Source organism: Heterodontus francisci, chromosome 23, assembly GCF_036365525.1.
Source record: "Heterodontus francisci isolate sHetFra1 chromosome 23, sHetFra1.hap1, whole genome shotgun sequence".
Taxonomy (NCBI): domain Eukaryota; kingdom Metazoa; phylum Chordata; class Chondrichthyes; order Heterodontiformes; family Heterodontidae; genus Heterodontus; species Heterodontus francisci.
Genome location: NC_090393.1, coordinates 5,537,337 through 5,561,412, shown reverse-complemented (window position 1 = coordinate 5,561,412; position 24,076 = coordinate 5,537,337). Strand labels below are relative to the sequence as shown.

The following is a 24,076-nucleotide window of genomic DNA, read 5'->3' as shown; positions in this document are numbered from 1 at the left end:
CTTGAATTGTGGTGGACAATTAAACAACTAACTAGAGGAGGTGGCTCCACAAATATCCCCATCCTCAATGATGGGGGAGCCCAGCACATCAGTGCAAAAGATAAGGCTGAAGCATTTGCAACAATCTTCAGCCAGAAGTGCCGAGTTGATGATCCATCTCGGCCTCCTCCTGAAATCCCCAGCACAGATGCCAGACTTCAGCCAATTAGATTCACTCCGCGTGATATCAAGAAACGACTGAAGACACTGGATACTGCAAAAGCTATGGGCCCTGACAATATTCCGGCAATAGTACTGAAGACTTGTGCTCCAGAACTTGCCGCGCCCCTAGCCAAGCTGTTCCAGTACAGCTACAACACTGGCATCTACCCGGCAATGTGGAAAATTGCCCAGGTATGTCCTGTACACAAAAAGCAGGACAAGTCCAACCCGGCCAATTACCACCCCATCAGCCTACTCTCAATCATCAGTGATGGAAGATGTCATCAACGGCGCCATCAAGCGGCACTTGCTTCGCAATAACCTGCTCAGTGACGCTCAGTTTGGGTTCCGCCACGGCCACTCAGCTCCTGACCTCATTACAGCCTTGGTTCAAACATGGACAAAAGAGCTGAACTCAAGAGGTGAGGTGAGAGTGACTGCCCTTGACATCGAGGTAGCATTTGACTGAGTATGGCATCAAGGAGCCCTAGCAAAACTAGGGTCAATGGGAATCATACCTAGCGCAAAGGAAGATGGTTGTGGTTGTTGGAGGTCAATCATCTGAGCTCCAGGACATCACTGCAGGAGTTCCTCAGGGTAGTGTCCTAGGCCCAACCATCTTCAGCTGCTTCATCAATGACCTTCCTTCAATCATAAGGTCAGAAGTGGGGATGTTCGCTGATGATTGCACAATGTTCAGCACCATTCGTGACTCCTCAGATACTGAAGCAGTCCGTGTAGAAATGCAGCAAGACTTGGACAATATCCAGGCTTGGGCTGATAAGTGGCAAGTAACATTCGCGCCTCACAAGTGCCAGGCAATGACCATCTCCAACAAGAGAGAATCTAACCATCTCCCCATGACATTCAACAGCATTAACATCGCTGAATCCCCCATCAACATCCTAGGGGCTACCATTGACCAGAAACTGAACTGGAGTAGCCATATAAATACCGTGGCTACAAGAGCAGGTCAGAGGCTAGGAATCCTGAGGCGAGTAACTCACCTCCTGACTCCCCAAAGCCTGTCCACCATCTACAAGGCACAAGTCAGGAGTGTGATGGAGTACACTCCACTTGCCTGGATGGGTGCAGCTCCAACAACACTCAAGAAGCTAGACACCATGCAGGACAAAGCAGCCCGGCTTGATTGCACCCCATCCACAAACATTCATTGCCTCCACCACCAACGCACGGTGGCAGCAGTGTGTACCATCTACTGCAGCAACACACCAAGGCTCCTCAGACAGCACCTTCCAAACCCGTGACCTCTACCAACTAGAAGGACAAGGGCAGCAAATACATGGGAACACCACCACCTGCAAGTTCCCCTCCAAGTCACACACCATCCTGACTTGGAACCATATTGCCATTCCTTCACTGTCGCTGGGTCAAAATCCTGGAACTCCCTTCCTAACGGCACTGTGGGTATACCTACCCAAAATGGACTGCAGCAGTTCAAGAAGGCAGCTCACCATCACCTTCTCAAGGGCAATTAGGGATGGGCAATAAATGCTGGCCTGGCCAGTGACGCCCACATCCCATGAATGAATAAAAAAAAAACAAAAGTAACTTTGTTAGCAAATATAAATACCAACCTACCTTAGTAGAAATTTTCAATTCATCACTGATAGGACATTAACTTTTGCAAACTAGCAAATTAACACTGCCATTCCAAACAGGAAATGTGTAGTTGGTAAAAATTACATCATAATTTCCTGAGATAGTTAAAATTCAGAAAAATTTCAGGCATAAATTGATATGGCTTTAAAATTGCCCTATCTGAATACTAAGCACAAGACACATATACCACTAGGACAAGGATCTCACTAAGATCAAAATAAGAGTCGACAATGTAACAGCATTAAAAGCAGGATTGTCATTTCCACAAAGTAACCCAGCTCCAGACCGGTTATTTAAAAAAAATGGTTTCAGTTCACTATGTGGTGAAGCTGAAGAATCACCTATTAACAATAATATTTCAGATACAGCACACAACAGTTAAAATGAAAGGCAACGCACATGTTGATCTTTTCTTCAATTCTTCATGGCATGTGGACGTCACTGGCAAAGCCAGCATTTATTGCCTATCCCTAACTGCCCTTGAGAAGGTAGTGGTGAGCTGCCTTCTTGAGCTGCTGCAGTCCATATGGTGTCAGTACACCCACAGGAAGGGCATTCCAAGATTTTGACCCAGCAAGAGTGAAAGAACGGCGATATAGTTCCAGGTCAGGATGGTGTATGACTTGGAGGGGAACATGCAGGTGGTGGTGTTCCCATGCGTCAGCTGCGCTGGTTCTTGTCGGTGGTAGAGGTCGTGGGTTTGGAAGGTGAAGAAGCCTTGGTGAGTTGCTGCAGTGCATCGTGTCAATGGTACGCACTGCAGATATGGTGCACCGGTGGTGAATACTTAAGGTGGTGGATGACGGACCAACCAACTGGCTGCATTGCCCTGGATGGTGTTGAATATCTCGAGTATTACTGGAGCTGCACTCATCCAGGGAAGTGGAGAGTTTTCCATCAGACTCCTGACTTGTGCCTTGTGGATAGAGGACAGGCTCTGGGGAGTCAGGAGATGAGTTACTCACCACAGAATATCAAGCCTCTGACCTGCTCTGGTAGCCACAACATTTAAATAGCTCATCCAGTTAAGTTTTTGGTTACTGGTAAGCCTGCATGTTGTCCTGGTCTTGCTGCATGAGCGCAATGACTGCTTGAGGAGTTGCGAATGGTATTGAACATTGTACAATCATCAGTGAACATCCTCACTAATGACCTCATGATGGAGGGAAGGTCATTGATGAAACAGCTGAAAGTGTTTGAATGTAGGACACTATCCTGAGGAACTCCTGCAGCAATGTCCTGGGGTTGAGATGATCGGCCTCCAGCAACCACAACCATCTTCCTTTGTGTTACGTACGACTCCAACTAGTGGAGAGCTTTCCCACTGATTCCCATTGACTTCAATTTTACTAGATGCCTTGATGCCACCCTCAGTCAAATGCTGCCTTGATGTCAAAGGCAGTGACTCTCACCTCAGGAATTCAGCTCTTTTGTCCATGTTTGGACCAAGGATGTAATGAGGTGTGGAGCTGAATGGTCCTGGTGAAATGCAAACTAAGCATCGGTAAAGTGCTGCTTGATGGCACTGTTGATGACACCTACTGTCACTTCGCCAATGATTGAGAGTAGACTGATGGGGCGGTTAACTGCTGGATTGAATCTGTCCTCCTTATTGTGGACGGGAAATACCTGAGCAATTTTCCAATTTGTTGGGTAGATGCTGTTGCGCTTCTGGAGTAGCTTGGCTAAAGATGTGGCTGGTCTGCAGCACTAGTCGGGATGTTGTTGGGTCCCATAGCCTTTGCTGTATTCAGTGCACTCAGCCATTTCTTGATATCACACAGTGAACTGAATTGGCTGAAGACTGGCATCTATGATGGTGGGGACCTCAGGAGGAGGCTGAGATGGATCATCCACTTGCCACTTCTGGCTGCAAATGCTTCAGCCTTGTCTTTTGCACTGACTTGCTGGGCTCCACCATCATTGAGGGTGGGGATGTTCGCACAGCCTCCTCCTCCCATAAACTGTTTAATTGTCCACCACCATTCATGACTGGATATGGTAGGATTGCAGAGCTTTGATTTGATCCATTAGTTGTGGGATCGCTTAGCTCTATCTATATAATGCCGCTTCCACTGTTTAGCATGCATGTCGTCCTGCTTCGTTACTTCACCAGACTGGCACCTCATTTTAGCTATGCTTGGTGCTGCTCCTGGCATGCTCTCCTACATTCCTTTTTGAACCATGGTTGATCGCCTGGTTTGATAGTAATAGTTGAATGAGGGATATGCAAGGCTATGAGGTTACAGATTGTGGTGGAATACGATTCTGCTGCTCTGATGGCCCACAGCACCACATGGATACTCAGTTTTGAGCTGCCAGATCTGTTCTGAATCCATCCCATTTAGCAAGATGCCATACAACATGGATAGCTTCAGTAATGTCAGGACTTTGTCTCCACAAAGTCTGTACACTCCTACCAATACTGTTGTGGATAGATAAATCTGCGACAGGTAGGCTGGTGAGGACGAGGTCAAGTCAGTTTTTCCTTTACATTGGTGTTCTCACCACCTGCCGCAGGCCCAGTCTGGCAGATATGTCCTTCAGGACTTGGCCTACTCGGTCCGTAGTGGTGCCACTGAGCCACTCTTGATGATGGACAGTGAAGCCTCCCATCCAGAATACATTCTGTGCCCTTGCTACTAAGCAAGTGATGTTCAACATGGAGGAGTACAGATTAATCAGCTGAGGGAGGTGGGTAGGTGGTAAATAGCAGGTTTCCTTGTCCATGTTTGACTTGATGCCTTGAGACTTCATAGCGTCCAGAGTCAACGTTGAAGGTTTCCAGGGCCATTCTCTCCCTACTGTATACCACTGTACCACCACCACCTCTGGTGGGTCTGTCTTGCCGTTGGGATGAGGCAAGACATGGGATGATAGGGGAGTCTGGGACATTGGCTGCAATGTATGATTATGTCAGGCTGTTGTTTCACTAGTCTGTGGAATAGCTCTCCCAATTTAGGCACAAGTCTCCAGATGTTAGTGAGGAGAACTTTGCAAGATCTTTGGGCAAGGTGTGCCTTTATTATTGCCGGTGCCTAGGTTGATGCCAGACGGTTCGCCCATTTAAAAAAAATTCTTGTTTGTCTATTTTGTAGTGGTTCGATACAACTGAGTGGCTTGCTGGGCCATTTCAGAGGTCAGCTAAGAGTTATTGTGGGTCTGGAGTCACATACAAGGCAGAGTGCAAGGATGCTAGATTTCCCTCCCTGAAGGACAATAATGAACCAGATGGGTGCGTAAGACAATTATTACCAGCTTTTTAATTCCAGATTTATTTAATTAACCAAACTTAAAATCCCCCAGCTGCCATGGTAGGATCTGAACTCATGTCTCTGGAGCATTATCCAGGCCTCTGGATTACTAGTCTAGTAACATAACCACTATGCTACCATACCAAAGGTACTTGGTAATGGTACATAGGCCAGATGGCAGACTGGGAATTGAAACAGAGGCACCCAAGACAACAGCAACCATAACATGATGAAATTTCACTTAATCCAAGATAAACTGGTTAAACAAATTCAATAACCAGACTAAACAAATGCAAACTTAAATGGGTTTAAAAAATTATGAAGTCTCCAAGAAGAAAATTGAAGCAAACCACAAGAAAAATAGAGAAATGTAAAAAAATGGTAATCAGATGGGCAAAGAGCAAACTAAAAATGAACATGCTGTGGAAGCCAACTTTAACAGTATGAATGTCTTCTAGTATTAAAACAGCAAGATGATCAAAGGAGAATTGAGAATGCTTAAGGATGTAACCAGAATTGAAACGGAGAATGAAGTAAAAATCATAAATGATCCATTTCTGGAAGTATCTGCAAGAGGCAACAGTAGCACATCACCCACTAAATGAGGGTCGACACCTAAACTCAATGATTTTGGCAGAACTTGCAATGGAAGATATTCCCAAGGTTACTGGGCGAGATCAGGGATCAAACCTACTCACTGCTGGCTGATATCACAAGGGAGTGAATAATTGCAGGTGAGGTCTCACTGGATTAGAAACAAGCCAACACATCACTCATTTAATAAGAAAAGGCAATAAAACAAACTTGGAAAGCTATAGCTCGATTGGTATAGCAACAATAACTGGTGGAATAATATAACAAGGAACAAACAAGGGTCATCTACCTGAAAGTAATCTCGGGTAAATGGCAGCTAGCACAGTTTCAGAAGGAGATCCTATCTAATCAATTACTTTGATTTTTTTTGGAGGTCGTCACATCCTAATGCTTAAGACAGTTGATAATGCAGGTAAATATTGGCGGTGGATAAAAACCTATCAAGAGGAAACAACAGGTACCAGTTACAGAGTGCTCTTTAGAAGGAGAGATCCACTCAGCAAAAAGACCCAACCATCAGAATTTTATCGATTCTAATCTACATAAACAACTTCAATTCTGATACGCAATAGAAGCTGGTCAAATTTATATATCATAGCTATGTTTAGTACACCAGCAGCAAAGGAACTACAAAAGGGCTGAAACAAAATTTGACAGTGAGCAGAACGACGACACTGAAATTCAAGTTTGGAAGGAAAATGTGAAAGATACTTAATGAAATAGACAGGAGAGGGGGAGAGAGAGAGAGAGAGATCTGGAAATGATACTCCAGTTTCCAAGTCAAATCATTGTGCAGCAACAATGAAGTAGGCGGAATGCTGAGCTACACTGTCACATCAGTAGATTATTACACCGTCATACTGAAGTCGTATAGTACTCAGGTCAGGTCTCACCTCAAGTACTGCAGTCAGTGGCTGGTCACTGAGGCACACAGGAAACAGCAAACACCCAAGTCCTGAAAGTAATTCAGAGGAGGGCCATGAGGCAGACTCTGACTATCAGAATTTGGAGGAATGCTAGAAAAACTAAGACTTGCCATGCTTCAATGGAGGATTAATGAGAAGGGACTGCATAAAGCTATTGAACAAAGTAAGTGAAACAGAAAAGGTTAATCCAGAACACCACTGCAACTTCAGCCAGGATTGAGCAACAAGGCAACACCTTGGTAAAGGCAAGTTCAGTACTGATATTAGAAAGCATCTCTTCATATCTAGAATAATCTTCCTGATAGGCAAAAACTGAGTATTCAATAGGCAGTGATGGTAGGGCTGCAAGTTTTTATTGAAAGAGGAGTTAAAAGGCAGAGTGTTCTGTTTCATCAGTACACATCTTTATGAAATGCAAAGATCCAATGAGTCATTTTATTACTGCGTTAAATTAGATTAGATTAGAGATACAGCACTGAAACAGGCCCTTCGGCCCACCGAGTCTGTGCCGAACATCAACCACCCATTTATACTAATCCTACACTAATCCCATATTCCTACCACATCCCCACCTGTCCCTATATTTCCCTACCACCTACCTATACTAGGGGCAATTTATAATGGCCAATTTACCTATCAACCTGCAAGTCTTTTGGCTTGTGGGAGGAAACCGGAGCACCCGGAGAAAACCCACGCAGACACAGGGAGAACTTGCAAACTCCACACAGGCAGTACCCGGAATCGAACCCGGGTCCCTGGAGCTGTGAGGCTGCGGTGCTAACCACTGCGCCACTGTGCCGCCCAGTTAATATACTCAAAGTCTTGCATGTTGCCTTAGGAGTACACCATTCAACCCTTGAGCCTGCTCCAACATTCAACTAAATAACGGCTGCTCTGTTACACAACTCTTAAGCTCCATATCTCAATACCCTTACCCAGCAGAAATCTATCAATCTCAGTCTTGAAAGCTCCAATTGTCTGAGTATCCATAGCCTCTTTTTTTGGGGGGTGGGGGGGTGAATTCCAGAGTTCTACTACCATGTGTGTGAATAAGTGCTTCTAATTTCCCAAAGTAGTCTAGCTCTAATGTTGAGATTATGTCCCATCGTTCTTGATTATCCCACCAGAGGATATAGCTTCTCTGCATCTACCTTATCGAATCCTTTAAACAGCTTGATCCATTCTTCCCTTAATCTTCTGTACTCAAAGGATGTCTTAGTAACATTTTGTTTCCTTCCTATTTTATTTTTATTACATATCCAACATGTTTACTCATTATTATGTTATTTATCTATTTTGTTGAATAGTAAACTTACCAGTTTTCTTGTGCCTCCATCAGCCAACATATTTGCACTGCGATCTACATCGTTGAAGAGTAAGCCAAAAGCCAGTTTTTCAGCCAAACTCAAGATAAATGTCAGCAACAAAATTTGCATTTACAAAGCATTTACCAGTAGAAAAATGGTCCAAGACGCTTAAATATTGCAGCAAATTGGAACAAGTGCCTATTGTGTTTTTCAGTAAGATGCTGGTCAACAAGACATAACAACGGCACAAGTATAAGATAATCACAAATTAATTAAAAAGGGAAGTTAAAACAATTCCACAGATGGAAGCTGAAATGTGGATTTCTCTCTCACAAACTGTTGTTGAATTAGAAATTCCTTTATAGGGAATTTGATAGTTTATTAAAGGAGGGGAACATTAAAGGGCATGGGGAATGAGCTGGAGTATGGATTGGACTGGGTGGGTGTCATGGTAGGCCCCCACTGGCCAAGAATGAGGCACATTAATTTTGTCATGAACATTGATTTTAAACTGTTACTGGAGTGAATGTTTATGTTTAGTTTATGTTTAGAGATACAGCACTGAAACAGGCCCTTCGGCCCACCGAGTCTGTGCCGACCATCAACCACCCATTTATACTAATCCTACACTAATCCCATATTCCTACCAAATCCCCACCTGTCCCTATATTTCCCTACCACCTACCTATGCTAGGGGCAATTTATAATGGCCAATTTGCCTACCAACCTGCAAGTCTTTTGGCTTGTGGGAGGAAACCGGAGCACCCGGAGGAAACCCACGCAGACACAGGGAGAACTTGCAAACTCCACACAGGCAGTACCCAGAATTGAACCTGGGTCGCTGGAGCTGTGAGGCTGCAGTGCTAACCACTGCGCCACTGTAAAATGACTTGTTAAACAGATCAACTGTGTTTGGAAAAGACATTTGCATATTAACAGATCGTGCTTGGAAGGACAAAGGACTATTCCCTGACACATTCAACCCACAATGGACATTGATCACCAGGTATTGTAAGAGGAGCATTCCAGAGACTGCTAAGGTGATATAATCCAAGACGTGGTCAGACCAGTTAGTCACATGACTAACCTGCTTGGCAACCTGGGTTTTTCTGAATTGTACTAACAGTTTGAACTCAGAGTGTCTGTTTGCTCCTGGACGGAGAGGATCTCTCCTGTCTGTTTGCTCCCAACTCTTTCTCACAAGCCTCTGAATCCACATGAACCCCAAGAGAGCAAAGTCTCCTACAGCGAACAAGGTTTAAGAACACTGGGCCCCAACAAAAAGCAAGATCTACCTACAATCAAGGACTCTATAGTGAGCTCGAAGAACTGCAACAACAACAACTCTTCAGATATTGCCTCAAACCTTTCCACTTTATTTCTTCTGCTCTTTTCTGTCTCTATTTGCATATGTGTATCGCGTATGCATGCTAGCGTGGGCGCGTCGCGTATTCTTAGCTGTTAACCGAGTTAGAGTTTAAGTTTAATAAATTTCAACTTTTCTTCTTTAAACCTAAGAAAGCCGGTTTGCGCTGGTTTCTTTGTCTTATAATTGGAAAGCGGTGAACAAGCATTCACCAAGAGGCAGCTAAAAACACGGTGTGTTTAAAATTAAACCCTGTTACAGTAAGACCAGGTGAAGGCTGAAAGGAAACCCTGGACTTCTTTCTCATCTGGTCATAACAGTGGGTCATGTGGAGAAAAACGAAAGCGCAGACTGAATAGGCTAAATGTCTATTTTCTGCATTGGAGCATTCTTTCAATTACATAATTATAACCCTTGCGACTTAACCTGAAGTAGTCTATGCACCTCTAGAAATACTGCAGTTTTAGAAGACAATACAATTTATCTCCATTGTTGGACATTAGGTAGGACTCATTAGCTGGGCATACAGATTTCAAAACCAGTTGTTGACATTGCCAACCAAAGCCAAACCAACATGAATTGACATAACGACGCAGAATTCAACCAATGAACTTAAAACACAAAAATAACTGGGTTCAGACATCTGAAGCTAAAATCCTATAAATTTATGACCTTATTAACTTTGTTAAAATAAATTGTGAAGTGCTAGAATATAAAACTGACCCAAATGAACATGAAAGAATGACTGAGTGTAAGATGAACTTTTTTTTCCGATCCACCAACAGAAATGATTTCTAGTCCGATAAAATTGCACAGTAAGGCTCCAAGTACAATGGGGATAAGCAAGGACCACATCACCAACAGGACTCCTGTATGGCACAAAACTCCTAAAGGACTCATTTCCCAATGTTTTTCTCCCTTATTCCGGATGACAACCTATTTTATATTTGGAGTTAACATGGAGGAATTTGAACTTTGATCAAGCATATAAATTGATCGTTTTAAAAAAAAACATTTAATTTCTCAGTAGTGATGCAAAAATGCACATTTAGTTAATTAGGGAATCAATACGATTTCTTTCCATCTTGCTCAGTCAGTTGGAAGAGCAGTGTAGTCAACTTACACTGTAGCACACATGCCTGGAATGAGGGGGAGACAAGGCTGCACCGTATTTCAGTCCACACAACTATAACTTGCCTGGCAGCAATGCTGCTCCATCTGAGTAGTTTAAAAAAGTTGTGAAAAAAAACTTAGGTATGCTTATCGTATGTATTGATAGTGGTTCATCAGCCACTGCACTTCCAAATCATAAATTAAATAATGTGGCTCATTTAAAATCTAGTTTATGTATATAAGGATATGAAGAACGTGTCACCTTGAATGATCCTGACTGGAGTCTCTGCTCTCTGCTGGTGACAAACTGGTAGAATGTGCTGAACTTCTTGCTGAAGACTTTATACTTGACTTTTTCGGTGATAAAGATCGTGAGCGTGAACGTAAAGCTTTTCCTTTTAACTTAGGATGAGATTTTGAACTCTTTTTCTTCTTCTTTTCATATGGAGACCTGAATGAGTCACATTTTTGCAAAGCACTAGATGAGTAAAGCAACTTCTGAATGAACATGTCTTCTGCATATAGTGTATAAAGTTATCTCATGGGCCAAGTGGCCTCTTCCTGTGCCTTAAACTTTCTATGATTCTATGAGGTAAATCACCAAGACGTTTACCCCACATATGCAACTTTCCTTGCCATCAAGCATACTCTATTAAATAATGAACACGTGTGTTTTGAGTTCTCTCATTTTCATCTGCCTTTTCCTGAAAGGGTAGTTTCATTAGCACCACAACCCTCCAATATGCTCCAGTGAATACTCACCATGACACTATTGCTCGCAGGCTATCAAAGACATCAAATCTGATTTCTAATATTGCAGTCACTAAAATCACACACGTGTATTTGTCGCGTGGGATCACTGGGTAGAGATCGAGAAGAGGGCTCAGGTTACTCATCACTTCCTAACCCAATGGAAGACACTATTATTTAGGTGTTAGCCAAGGCTCAGTAGCAGCACTCGCGTCTCAGTTTAAAGGTTGCAGGTTCAAGCCCTAATGCAGCAAGTTGAGCACATCATCTATGTGAACACTTCGTTGTCGTATTGAGGGAGTGCTTCACTGTCAGTTTAGCATCTCATCTGAAAAGCAGAACCTGAGGTCCCACCTTCCCTCTCACGTGGATATAAAACACCCTATTCATCGAGGTAGGGAATTCTGAAGCTTGTGTGGTCTAGGAAGCTGAAGGCACCATTGCCAAGGTGGAACAATTAAAAATTAGGGATGTGCAAAGTGCTCTCTTTCTCTCTGCCTCTCCCCCTCACTCCTTGTGCTGTAGCCAATATTTATTCCTTAACCAACATCACTAAATCAAATGTATTGGTCACTTAATGGAATGTTGTCTGTGGGAGCTTGCTGTGCACAAACTGGCTGCCACATTTGCCCACATTACAACAGCGTAGAGCAAGGCTACCCAACCCGAACCTGACCACACGTATCGGGTCCGGGTCGGGTCTCTCTTCCCGGTCCAGCATTCGGGCTAGGGCCAGGTCGGACACAGTGCTGCCTTTTGCTCAGGGAGGGAAAGGGAAGTAGGCTGATCAACCAGAAGTCTTCAATCAAAGAGTACTGCAGATCTGCAGACTCGGGCCCGGGTTGGATGTGGTCGGGTTGGGTTTCAATTGCATTCCCGAGCAGGCCTTTAAAACAGTGACTACACTTCAAAGGCAATATACATTGACTGTGAGACACTCTACAGCGTGCTGAGGTCATAAAAAGATGGTATATAAACACAAGTTGTTCTTTCTAATTCTCCCACCACTAGAGTCACAATAATTCAGCAAACAGAGAAATGGAAATTCTTGGTTGGTCCCATTCAGCAACACAACATACAGTGAATTATCCAAATAAGCAACTGGTTACATTTTAACATTGCTAGCCACATGCCCAAATTTGTACGATAGGGTTTAGATCAGATTCTATGATCTAGTGAAAAAGTAGATCAATGAAGTATTCTACAGAAGAGCCCTCTAGAAGGGCAACCAGGCTCTTACACCATTGTCCCTCTTAACATTTACTCACTTATGCCTTCCACCTAAACACAGACCTTCCCTGTTCTTTTCTCTCCCCCCTTCCCTGGCTCTGTACTTGCTTATAAACTGGTCAACCTCCTAACTTCTTCCAGTTCTAATGAAAGATTAATCAACTTGAAACATTAACTCTGTTTCTCTCTCCATAGATGCTGCCTGACCTGCTGAATGTTTCCAGCTTTTTCTGTTTTTAATTCAGACCCAAGATAGTCTTGAACCTAGTTTCAACGAAAGGACTGTCTTGGGAAGAAGCCATTCAGGACAATTAGTTGCCTGAAGGTTCAGACCAATATTTAGAAGACAAAAATGCATGGGCATTCCTAGTGATGATCCTTGAGATAACCAAATATATCCAATGCATGAAGAACAAATTAGAAGATGAAATTATCAAAACTAAAGGCATCAAGAACATTTCAGTCATAATCATATGAACTAACTGTTAATTGCTTTTCAACGGGTAATTTAAATACGTAAACAATGCTCACTGTGAGCAAAGTTATATTTTCCACCTATTTAACTGAATACCAGGTAAGCTTATAATTTTGCCCGAGTAACTTTTCATTTAATGCATTAGAAACATTGTGTTCAGACTTTTTTGATCAAGTCAACTGCAAATAAGAATTCCATTATACAATATTGAAATTTTAAACCTTGAAGCACCCACCATAATGCTCCCGTATAAGCAGTTCAAGTACTTTCTTTTCCTCTACTAGGCACAAAGCAAAACCTGAAGCAATTTACCGACCTTTAGATATAGCTTCTTTTTGTAATAAATTTGAGGCCAATTGACAAGCATTCGATGGAAGCATAAATGTGAATTTAAATTGATAAAAGCATAAAGAACTGTCGAGACATCTACCCATATTCTCATTTTTTTTAGGATGGAAAGCTGAATAAATAAAACAGCAGAGGTAGTATTTACATCACCATTTCACATTTTTGACAGTCTAATAACAGCACAAGGGAAAATGTTATTCTTTTTTCTTTCACAAGTATAATGAATGAAATAGCTTCTTATATATAAAACTGTGAGGAATGGGAAAAGCAGATTAAATTTCAATAGGTCTGGCATATCCAATAATACTTCTGAAACACCCACCTCCTATTCCCTCATTTATAACCATCTCCCCAATCAACCTTCATCATATTGAAAAATAGACAATTCTGACATTCAAGTTTGTAAAATATTGTCAAAGCTCACAAGGAAATGCCTTACATCATCCTTGTGTGAACAAAGGAAATGAGCTTAATTTTATCAACAAATTTTGTTATTAATTTACTTGGTTGAAATCAGGACTTATCACACAATTGCACAGCCTTGAAGGAGGCAGGTAAAACTGCTGTGCAGACTCCCATTCATGTTACTTCCATTATGTCAATCTTATTTAAAGCAAACCTTCAGAGGAAACGCACACTTAAAGCAGTTCTAGTACAGTGTACAGGATATACAGATGAGGAATGCCACTCAGCCCATTGTAACTTACCCATGGCATCTGTCTCCTGAATGTTTCCAGGGCTTTTGTTACAGTGACCCTGCCATGTTCCATTCTTTTGAGAACTTTCTGACATCAGTCCTAAACATGTCCTTTATTTGCATGTATCTATCTTGCCCTACTTTCACGGTTTAGTTTTAAACTGTGTTCAGATTTACTTTTCCTATACAATATATATCTTCTGTAGCTTATAAGCAACAAAGTTTTGCCCTCATAACACAGTCCTCCGGTGCTGGAGATCAGTCTCGTGACTTCTCCCAAATGCATTTAGGGTTTAAAAGCGTCACTTCTGTGTTGGTGAACTGGATATAGTACGCAAGATGTTATCTGAACAGATTAATGAATAATTTGAATATGGCTTCTCCTGTCTTTGATTATATAGTTCAACACTCTATTCATTGATAGAGCATTAGCTATTTAATCTTCATTAATGGACGAATGATTCATGTGGCCCATATTTGTGCTCATGTGCAAACTTTATTAAGTAGAATGTCTGCTCAACTACCTTTCATTTGTTCTTGGGACGTAGGCAACACTGGTACCCATCCTTAGTTGCCCTGAGAGCACTAGGAATCAACCGTGGAAATGGAGTCACATGCAGGCCAGACCAGGTAGAGGTGGCAGCTTCTCTTCCCTGAAGGACACTAATGCACCTGTTGGGTTTTAATGGAAATCTGCAAATTTTGTGGTAGTTTTTTTTTCTGGTGCCAGCCCACAAATTACTAGATTTATTGAAATCAATTACACATGTTGCCATGGTAGGATTTGCATTCAACCTCAGGAGTTGCTAGAGTAGCACCCCAACCTCTAGGGTACCATACCAACCAACCATTTTGTTCAACTTGTATTATAGTTTCCAAGCTGCCACCCCATATTCCTCTGTCCCTTCTAAATTGACATCATCCAATATGACCAGCTTGCATTCAGCTTCTGAATCCAACTCGTTAATGTACATGACAGTAATTCCAACAGTACCCATCCTTATCGCACACACAACTGTCCTCTATCAAGTTCAGACTGTTTTCTACCCTTCAGCCAATTTCCTATTGATTCCCAAGTTTTACCCCGAGTTAATAGCAGCCTATTGTACAAAACTTTATATAAATATTTCCATTAGATTATAAAACACAAATTAAATTTTATTATTATACAAATTAAAAGAGCAAACCAAGTAAACAATTGGATTATGGTTAGGCAAACAATAGCTTTAAATGGAAAATAATCCCCATGTACAATGAGGTCCTCAACTGGACAGAATCCACACTATTTAGGAACTGAATATTACCTAGGAGAATCTGATACTTGGTAAACATACCGTGATCTCTTTCTGCTACTTAAGCCTGAGCTGTTACCAACACGGTAGGCACTGGGAACATTTCGGTCTCTATCTCTCTCACCCCGTCGTCTTTCTGAAGACTGAACTCTTCTCTCATGAGGCGATCGTGACCTACAACCAAGAAAAAAAATGGTTTACTAAGTACAGAGAAGTCCTTGACTGGTTGTACCTTTCTCTATCTTCTTTGGCTCAGCATTTGCTTCCCCTCATGCGCTGTGAAGTGCCTTGGGGTGATTTTCTATGTTGAAGGTGCTATATAAATGCAAGTTGTTCTTATATTATAAAATTACTGAAAGTAAATTAAATCGAACAAGCTAGATTACTGGAATAAAAAAAAAGGTCTCGGAGTGATTCATATTTTTGGATCAATAGTGAATCACCAGATCTAAACATCCTAATTAAGTAGGAGAGCTCCACACTGTAGCTCAAATTGCTACACTCCCTGTTTAAGGCATCACAGGAGCTGACATCAACACTATTATCAGCTTCAGGTCACCTCTTAGTAGCAGCTTTAAAATATGCAATGGGAAAGGGCAAGCAAGTCAGTCAGGGAATTTGGTTAACTATTACCAATATTTCATGCTCAATGTTGCACAGAAAATCCTGCAGTACCCAGTTTAAATAGTAGGAATTGTAGCTGCAATTTTAACATGGACGAGAAATGAGAGTGGGGTCGCTCAGGGTGATGTCAGGAAGCACTCCTTCACACAAGGAGTAGTTAGTGGAAATCTGGAACTTTTTCCTCAATAAGTGGCAAGGGTGGGGTTCAATTGAAAATTTCAAAGTTGTTTTTGTTATGAAGGGATATGGAACCAAGGCAGTTAAATGGAGTTAAGCTATAGATCACGATCTAACAGAATGAAGAGACTCAAGAGGATGAATGGCCTAATGCTGTTCCAATATTTCTACAACCTGGATGATCTGCAAGACTTTTAACATATTATAGATGCAGCACAAATAAATACTTCTAAAATCCACACAACATCTCATCCTTCTTATCTTTTTAGAGGCTGTGACTGTTGGATAGTGCGGCCCAATTTTCTTCCAATAGGCATCAAAAAAGATTTTGAAGTAAAAGAAATAGTAGAGTAACTAGAAAAGTATTAAATGGAAAGAGTCAGCAGAAGGAAATAATGGTAATGTTGACTGAATATTAGTGCATGTCCCATGCTATTTCACAGAAGAAGCCAGGACAAGGCAAATTTCCTTCAGACTGCATTAGTGATGCTGTAGGTATGGGGATCTAGAGCTTCTGGAGTCTATGAAGCTCCATCTGGCGGTAAAAGATGCAGCTGTAGGCATAGCTTTTCTATACCTTTTGTACTTAGATGTCAGAAGGTGGTTCTTTCCCAGAGAATAGTGGACTTCTGGAACAGGCTCCCATCTCACGTGATGATCCCGATTCACTGAATTCCTTCAGGTGAGAGCTAAACATGTTTCTGGCTGGGACAGTTATCACCTCTTACAAACTGGTAGGTACTACATAGAATTAAGGGCGAGACAGCGCTCCTGGGGACTAGGTTCAATCATGTAGATAAGTCAGAGAGGAAATTCACAAATCTTTCCCCCCAATTTAGCCTGGGTTTTTAAACGGGTTTTTGTCTCTCTCAGATCACATGGTTTCGGATGGGGTGGAGTGCACAGATATTGTGATGCACAAGGATATCACAATCGTGGGGGACAGGCTGGATGGAGCAGAGGGTCTTTACCTGTCCATCATTGTTCATATAATGACACAGCAGAATGGCAATCCCCAAATAAGGAGTGTTTGACATAGCAAATTTACTTTTACTACAGACATAATCAATTGAGCGTCTGTTAAGGTAGAATATTTAATAACATGAATAACACACCTTGAATGTCTGACACTTCTATAGGCACTAGGCAGAGAGTGTTTTGCTTTAGACCGTGACCTTGACCTCGATCTCGACCTCAATCGGTATCTGGGACGTGACCGAGATCTGGAGCGAGACTTCTTCCTGTGCTTCTTCTCTTTCTTCTTTTCTTTTTCTTTTGAAGATCTTACACTTTTTGTCGAGATTGGCTGAGATGTTTTGGCTTCTGTTGTGGAGGAAATTTTCTGAGAAATTTCACTGGCAACCTACAGATGAGAGCGAGCTAAATTTTAGAACTCCTTCCAAAACATGAGTGTTGTTTTTTTTTCCTCCTTTGCACCTAAGCAAACTGTAGCACTCAAATCCATGACTTTCTAACTACATCAAACATTTTACAGCTCCCCAACAAAATAATATTTAGATTACCCAACTTTTGCAATCTGAAAAAGTCTACACTTAAGAGACTTAGCTCCCACCCCTAACTGGCTAATAACTAAAACTTAATGTGCTATTCCTGTGTGCTGTCAAAAGCTAGATCGAACAGTGTGGAAACATTTTAACTTTGCTGACCCTTTGCTTAACTAAGTGCTCTCTAAGTAGTTAATTAACGCTTAGGTGATTATAATATGTATAACTATTAAAAGATGTTATAAAGTTTCTATCACAACCAGATGCCTGTTGCATAGACAGCTCTAATAAACTGGATTACCAGTGGTCTGGATCAGCTGTTTATAAAAGGTTACTACTACAGGATAAGGGTGCAATACAAGGAAAATGATAATCCTGCAAATCTAAACTAAGCACTGAACCTTGTGCTACGAGCGCTGGACTTTGTAACATGATTATGTTTTTAAATTGTGATTTTTAAAAGTTTAAGATTCAGTCAGAGAAGTCAGGTAACCTCACATGAACTCTGCTTAAAGAGCAGACAGAAATCTTGGTTACCATGACAACAGAGAACACAGATCAAGGACTTTTTGTTTGAAAAAACAGAGACTGCAGGGGTATAACACCTAAAGAACAATGGGTTTCACCGTCCCAGACTTTATGATCATAAACAAGAAGTCAGTGATTCTGAGGACGCCAATGCACATGGCAGCTGCTAACAACCGGAAACATTGACAAGCCCGGGTGGCTCTGCTGAAACCAGACTTCTGGACTTTGTACACTGGAAAAGGACAATGAGCTCTTGATTCCAGATAAGTTTAACAGACTTTCTGAAGGCAGACAGGCTGTAAGACAGGAAATGAGCAGTTGCAGCCTCAGAGCAGGCTGTAAGAAAAGGCAATCAGTGGTGGCAGCCTCAAGGGAGAGAGACAGGTTGGGGAGAGAACAACTGCTCTCAGGAAAACTGATACAGCAAAAGGCTGCGAAGACTTGAACCTGTTTTGAAAGACATGGTTCACGGAGATCGAAAAGAGCAACAAGATCACCAGGATTCGGCTAATTCACGGACTTCTAGGTTGAAAGTGCTTGGAGATTCAACCCACTGCAACTGGGAAGAGTTTGTGACTTTGAACCGCAAAACTTTCACCATCAAAGAGGACTGAATAACATCTAAGTGTGGCGTGAGGTTTTCAAGTGTTTTAAGAAGTAAAGAAAATAGCTATCTATGTAATTTAGTTAATAAGAATTTCTTTTAGTTTAGCTGTTCTAATAAAAGTCTTAAATGTGAACTCTTGTCATGTAGTTCTTTAAATTGGTCTGGAGGGTTCATATTTCATATTTTAACATTAATGGTCTCACTGAGGGCATAACATTGGCTAAATAGGAGCATGAGGGCTAATCTTATAGGCCTATCCCTGACCAGCATTTCTGCCAATCAAGACACAGTGCTAAGAATGCTATTAGACAGAAATTATAACATGGAAACAGGTCGTTTGGTCCTACTGGACTGTGCTGGCGTTCATTCTTCACAGTGCTAATCCCATGGGCCAGATTTTCCGTTTGGGGTCGGGACCAAATGCAACAGCCTGGGAATAGTTGCTGACATGATTTTTGTAAGATTGGCCAATTAATAGCCAGAGGGTCACTCGCCATCCAATTAAGGACGGCGGGCTGGCTTGCGACACTGGAGGGCCAATAGGAGGCCCTCTGGCAATGAAAGAGCTGCAGAGAGAGAGTAAAATTTGTAAAAGTAAAAATGACCACAGCAGCGGGGGTGGAGTTTTTAAAAAGCAATCCGGAGCCTGCGTTTTCCCTGCCCAGCCCCCTGGAGGCTGCCTTTCTCTGACCATGATCCGGCTGCTGCAGGGAACCTGCTTGCTTGGTGCAGGAGAGGGGCCTTAATAGGCCCCTTAATTGACTCAATCGGCTACCCGTCGCTTGCAGGCAGATAGCCATTGTGGATCTGGCGGCCTAGTCTCCTGGAAAATGGCTGGGTGTCTGGACTGTGCCAGGGAATCAGCACACTGGCTGGCGGTGAGAAATTCCGGGCCCACCTGCCTCGATTCCCGCTCCATCCTACCACGAAAATGCTGCTCCATGTGTCTGATTTGTTCTCTGTGGTGTCCTGGCCAATCTTTATCCCTCAATCAACATCACTCAAATAGATTATCTGGTCACTGTCACACAGGTGTTGACAGAACGTTGCTTTACACAATCTGGCTGCCACATTTCCCTACATTACAAGAGTCATTACACTTCAAAAATATTTCATTGACTGTAAAGTGCTTTGAGACATCGAGGTTGTGAAAGGCACCATATAAATGCAAGTCTTTCTCAATTCCACGTCAGAGGTGAGGAGATTCAGTAGTAGCTGACTCCCAATCATGGTAGGCATTGAACCCTGAATATGCTCACAAGTTCTCATATCCAACCTCCAGGAAATGCCTTCCAGCAGCTGTCATTTTTCAGTTTCAAACCTCATCAGTTATACGATGGTCGTGTTCTCTTTCAGAGTGGTAGACAGGGCTACACAGAGTGACTTGCAATGTGCCAGCCATCGCTTCCCAACAGGTGATGACTACTAATGCAATTCAGTGGTATTATTGCAAAGTCAATTATTTCTCAGTGTAGATTGGAAGTTAACAAGTGTAACATCGCTATTCAAGAAAGGAGGGAAGGGAGAAAACAGGGAACTACAGCAGTTAGCCTGACATTAGTCATTGGGAAAATGCTGCAAACCATTATTAAGGAAGTCTTAATAATGCATTTAGAAAATCATAGTATGATCAGTCAACATGGTTTTATGAAAGGGAGATCATGTTTGACCATTTATTAGAGCTTTTTGAGGATGTAACTAGTAGGGTAAAGGGGAGCCAGTAGATGTAGTATACTTGGATTTCTAAAAGGCATTCAATAAGATTCCACACAAAAGGTTAAGACGCAAGATAAGGGGTCATGAAGTTGAGGATAATATAGTAGCATGGATGAAGGACAGACAAAAAGCAGAGTAGGGATAAACTGCTTTTTGAGGCACGAGGTACAGCAATTTTACTAATCTTAAGAGTAATTTCCCAGTTACATGACTAAGCTCAACTCCCTGTGATACCAGGTACTGTACTCTGAATACAAGTGAATGCATGAGAGACTAAAATGTATCAAATTAGATTGCAAATGAATTGTTTATTATTTTTGTTCTGGTACAAAATAACAAGCTGAACAGAAACGGTTAAACCACAACATTATTTTAATTTGAACCATATCTGCATCATGAGCGGACACAAGTGTAAACCAGTAAAAGGCAAGTTCAGGATTCAGCAACTTATGCAAAGAATGATTCATACCTGAATTGATCTTCTGGGTAGGGTAGCAGAGGTATAATCTCTGGAATCATTCAGGAGACAGTTAGATTTTGCATTAGGAGGACGGCAGGTTTCTATGGAAGGATGAGCTAGATGGGTTGACCGACATCCCACATCTGGACTTATCTTTGTGATGAGTCTTTGATGAAATTTAGTGGAAAACACTTCAATGTTGTCAATCTGAACAATTATAGAGAGTTTTGGACTTTGGTGCAAAGTATTTGTTAAGTTTCTTGTGAATGAATAGTAAATTCTATTAAAATAATGTACGATGATAATCATAAATGAAAGCTTTAATTAACTGAGTACTTATCAAATAAAACAGGATTACTGAATTCTTAAATATCATTTTACATAAGAGGGAGGCTTGTTAAAAGTAATTTTCAAATTAAATTCAAGCAAAAATATAGCAGATTCATAGCTTAAAATAGAAATTCAACTTTTGTTATGTGCCAGCTTTCTGGCAATGTCTCCAACTAGCATTAACAAACCTTGTCATTTCACACATCATATTTTTTAAAATGGACTGATAAAAAAATGAAAGCCTACAATGTGATTTGTTGCAGGGCACATCATATTCTCCTGTATTCCGTCCAATTCCTGATCCGTAAAATACAAGTATCTGACAGTGTTACTATGTAGTCAATTAAAAACGGTGTTAAAATATTAAAACATATCCTGTTAACTCAATCACTTATTGTGCACAACGTACAGATGTAACACCCATTTACTGTTAGCATGTCGTGCATTTCTAAGATGACCATATTCAATCCACATTAAAAGAATCATATGTTGAAAATCTGAAATAAAGCAAATACGTAGCTGGTCTACCTAAATGGATAAAAAGACAGCTTAACATTTTGGAACTGGAAGATAAGCAAGTCTCTTTTATTGGGGGAAAACTAGCAAAAAAAACAATAAGAGGGAAAGAGGTAGAAAATCCAAGAGATCAGAACACTGGCTGTCAGACAGCTTAGATGGTTTAATAACCACACAGAAGATTTTTTTGCAAAGCTCAAAGAGGTGAAAACTGGTGAATGATGTGCTATGGTCTCTGAGGCAATATAAAGACACTATTCAATCCACTCTACTTTTTCTAAAACAATGAAGGCCCGTCTTTCACAGCCTACATACTGAATCCATTATTAAAGGCTGAAGAAAAATGCAATGTGCTAAATGTCAATGAAAGGAAAGACCATACTGCACTATAAACAGAAAACAACAGAATTGCATACTAGGCTGATCAACACTGAAAGAGATGTGGTTAACATTAAATGTGAACTTTCCTTCTCTGGCTGAAGGAGCCTCTTCATAGGATTAAGAACAAAATCAGATGGGGAGCACGAAGTAGATCGAGAGTTCAAATATATTACTCTGATAAAGAAGCAGTTAATGGCTTTTGCAGATTAACAACACATTTTAAAGTGCTGGAGAAGACTGTAAACTACTGTGTATGATGCAAAGGTCCTCCTTAAAACCACAAGCTTTTGGTAACTTATCAATCTCTCACTCTTTGGCTTGGCATCTGTTTCCTACATGTCTCAAAAGTACCTTTGGATAGTTTTCTACATTAAAGGAGTTATATCAATGCAAATTGTTGCTGTATGTCTGTTTATAATAGCTCCCCAGATGTAATGGACTTTAAAAAGATGGAAAAGCAGCAGCCAGTAAGCTCCCAACACAGCTGGTCAACTCTCATGTTTACTCGGTTTGTATGTTTGCTGTGCAAATTGCATGGTGAAGCAAAATAGCTGCCCAACAGCTCAATAAACACACAAGTCCTCATTGATTTGCTGCCACCCTCAAAGTGAAATTTGATGTTCAACTACGATTAAGAATTCAATCATCATCCATGCAGGCAAGGTGCCAATCCCCATCATGTATCAGATTTACTGCTGGAATGGCGATGGAGACCAGCAATCTGGTTCACCCTTAATGTGCTCTTAAGTTACCTAACAAACTGCAAAAACAATCTCTGAACACTGGGCAACAAATGCAGCTCTGCCAGTGTAACCCACACCCTAAGAACAGATAAATGAAGCCTCACTATTAGGAGAAATATGGACCTGGAGAGCCGTAGTTATTTTCACTATTCACAGGTAGATATTTCTCTTAAGTAGCAACAGTGTACTGGTTTTATAAGCCTTTTACTAATCGTTTTCATTTTAGTTTTACATAAACTGGCATGGAAAGTTTGGAGTCAATTGTTTTCAACAGAACGATCAGGTGCAAGGAACTGGAGCCCAATTTGTGCAAGCATGAGATAAACATTAAGTTCTGAAATGTGACTAGTGATCTGAAGGGACTTGATGATCATGGGCTTCAATGTTAATAAAACTGATGACAGTTTCCATTCAAAAAGACTATCAAGGCCATACGATTAGCTCACCAACTGCAAGTTCTCCTCCAAGTCACACACCATCCTGACTTGGAACTATATTGCCGTTCCTTCACTGTTGCTGGGTCAAAATCCTGGAACTCCCTTCCTAACAGCACTGTGGGTATACCTACCCCAAATGGACTGCAGCGGTTCAAGAAGGCAGCTCACCACCGCCTTCTCGAGGGCAATTAATGCTGGCCTGGCCAGCAACACCCACATCCCATGAATGAAAAAAAACCATATGCACTGGCAAATTTACCTTCTATAAAACTAAATGTTTACCCAAATTTAATTCCAAAAGTAAAATACCTTTGTCTCCTTACAGAAACTTATTTAACTGTTACATCAGGCAAACAGACATGTAACATGCTGATCCATATATTGTGAACAGCTATCAATATCGACAGCAGACAGCTACATTTAGCAATATTAACTCCTTCTTTCCTGGTTGCATCAAATTACTTGCAACGCGATCAATATTAACATATTTAATTTAACCAGTGTGTTTAGACTTACAGAAAAGGAACACAAACCCTTTAGCAAAAGGATGCTTTAAAAACATATTTCTTAAAAAGGTGACTGGGGTATCATCTGTTGCACAACAAACTAAATCGCTAAAAGTGAGTAAAGCAGAATATTTTTTAAATGAAGAAATGTTGGTATTCAGAGGGATCTGGATGTCCTTGTACACAAAACACAGCAAGTTAACATGCAGGTACAGCAAGCAAATGTAAAGAAAATGGTATGTTAGCCTTTACTAAGTTACTACAATTATATAGGGCTTTGGTGAGACCATACATAGAATACAATGCACAGTTTTGGTCACCTAACCCAAGGATGGATATATTTGCCTTGGAGGGAGTGCATTAAAATATC

The 24,076-nt window shown here is 41.3% G+C and overlaps 1 protein-coding gene across 4 annotated transcripts in view; it reads right to left on the bottom strand.

Moving 5' to 3' along the window:
• sfswap (splicing factor SWAP) overlaps window positions 1-24,076 on the bottom strand; it is a 122,760-nt gene that overhangs the window by 13,696 nt on the left and 84,988 nt on the right. For 3 of the 4 annotated variants that reach the window (XR_010977217.1, XM_068054591.1, XM_068054592.1), the window contains exons 14-17: window positions 20,803-21,000; window positions 17,093-17,340; window positions 15,219-15,350; window positions 10,647-10,835 (exon numbers count right to left, since the gene is read on the bottom strand). Coding sequence is in view for 3 of the 4 variants with exons in the window: in XM_068054591.1 (XP_067910692.1) it covers window positions 10,647-10,835; window positions 15,219-15,350; window positions 17,093-17,340; window positions 20,803-21,000 (767 nt within the window). In the remaining variant the exon portion in view is untranslated. The remainder of the gene's footprint in view (window positions 1-10,646; window positions 10,836-15,218; window positions 15,351-17,092; window positions 17,341-20,802; window positions 21,001-24,076) is intronic. The other variant, XM_068054593.1, reaches the window with a different exon arrangement.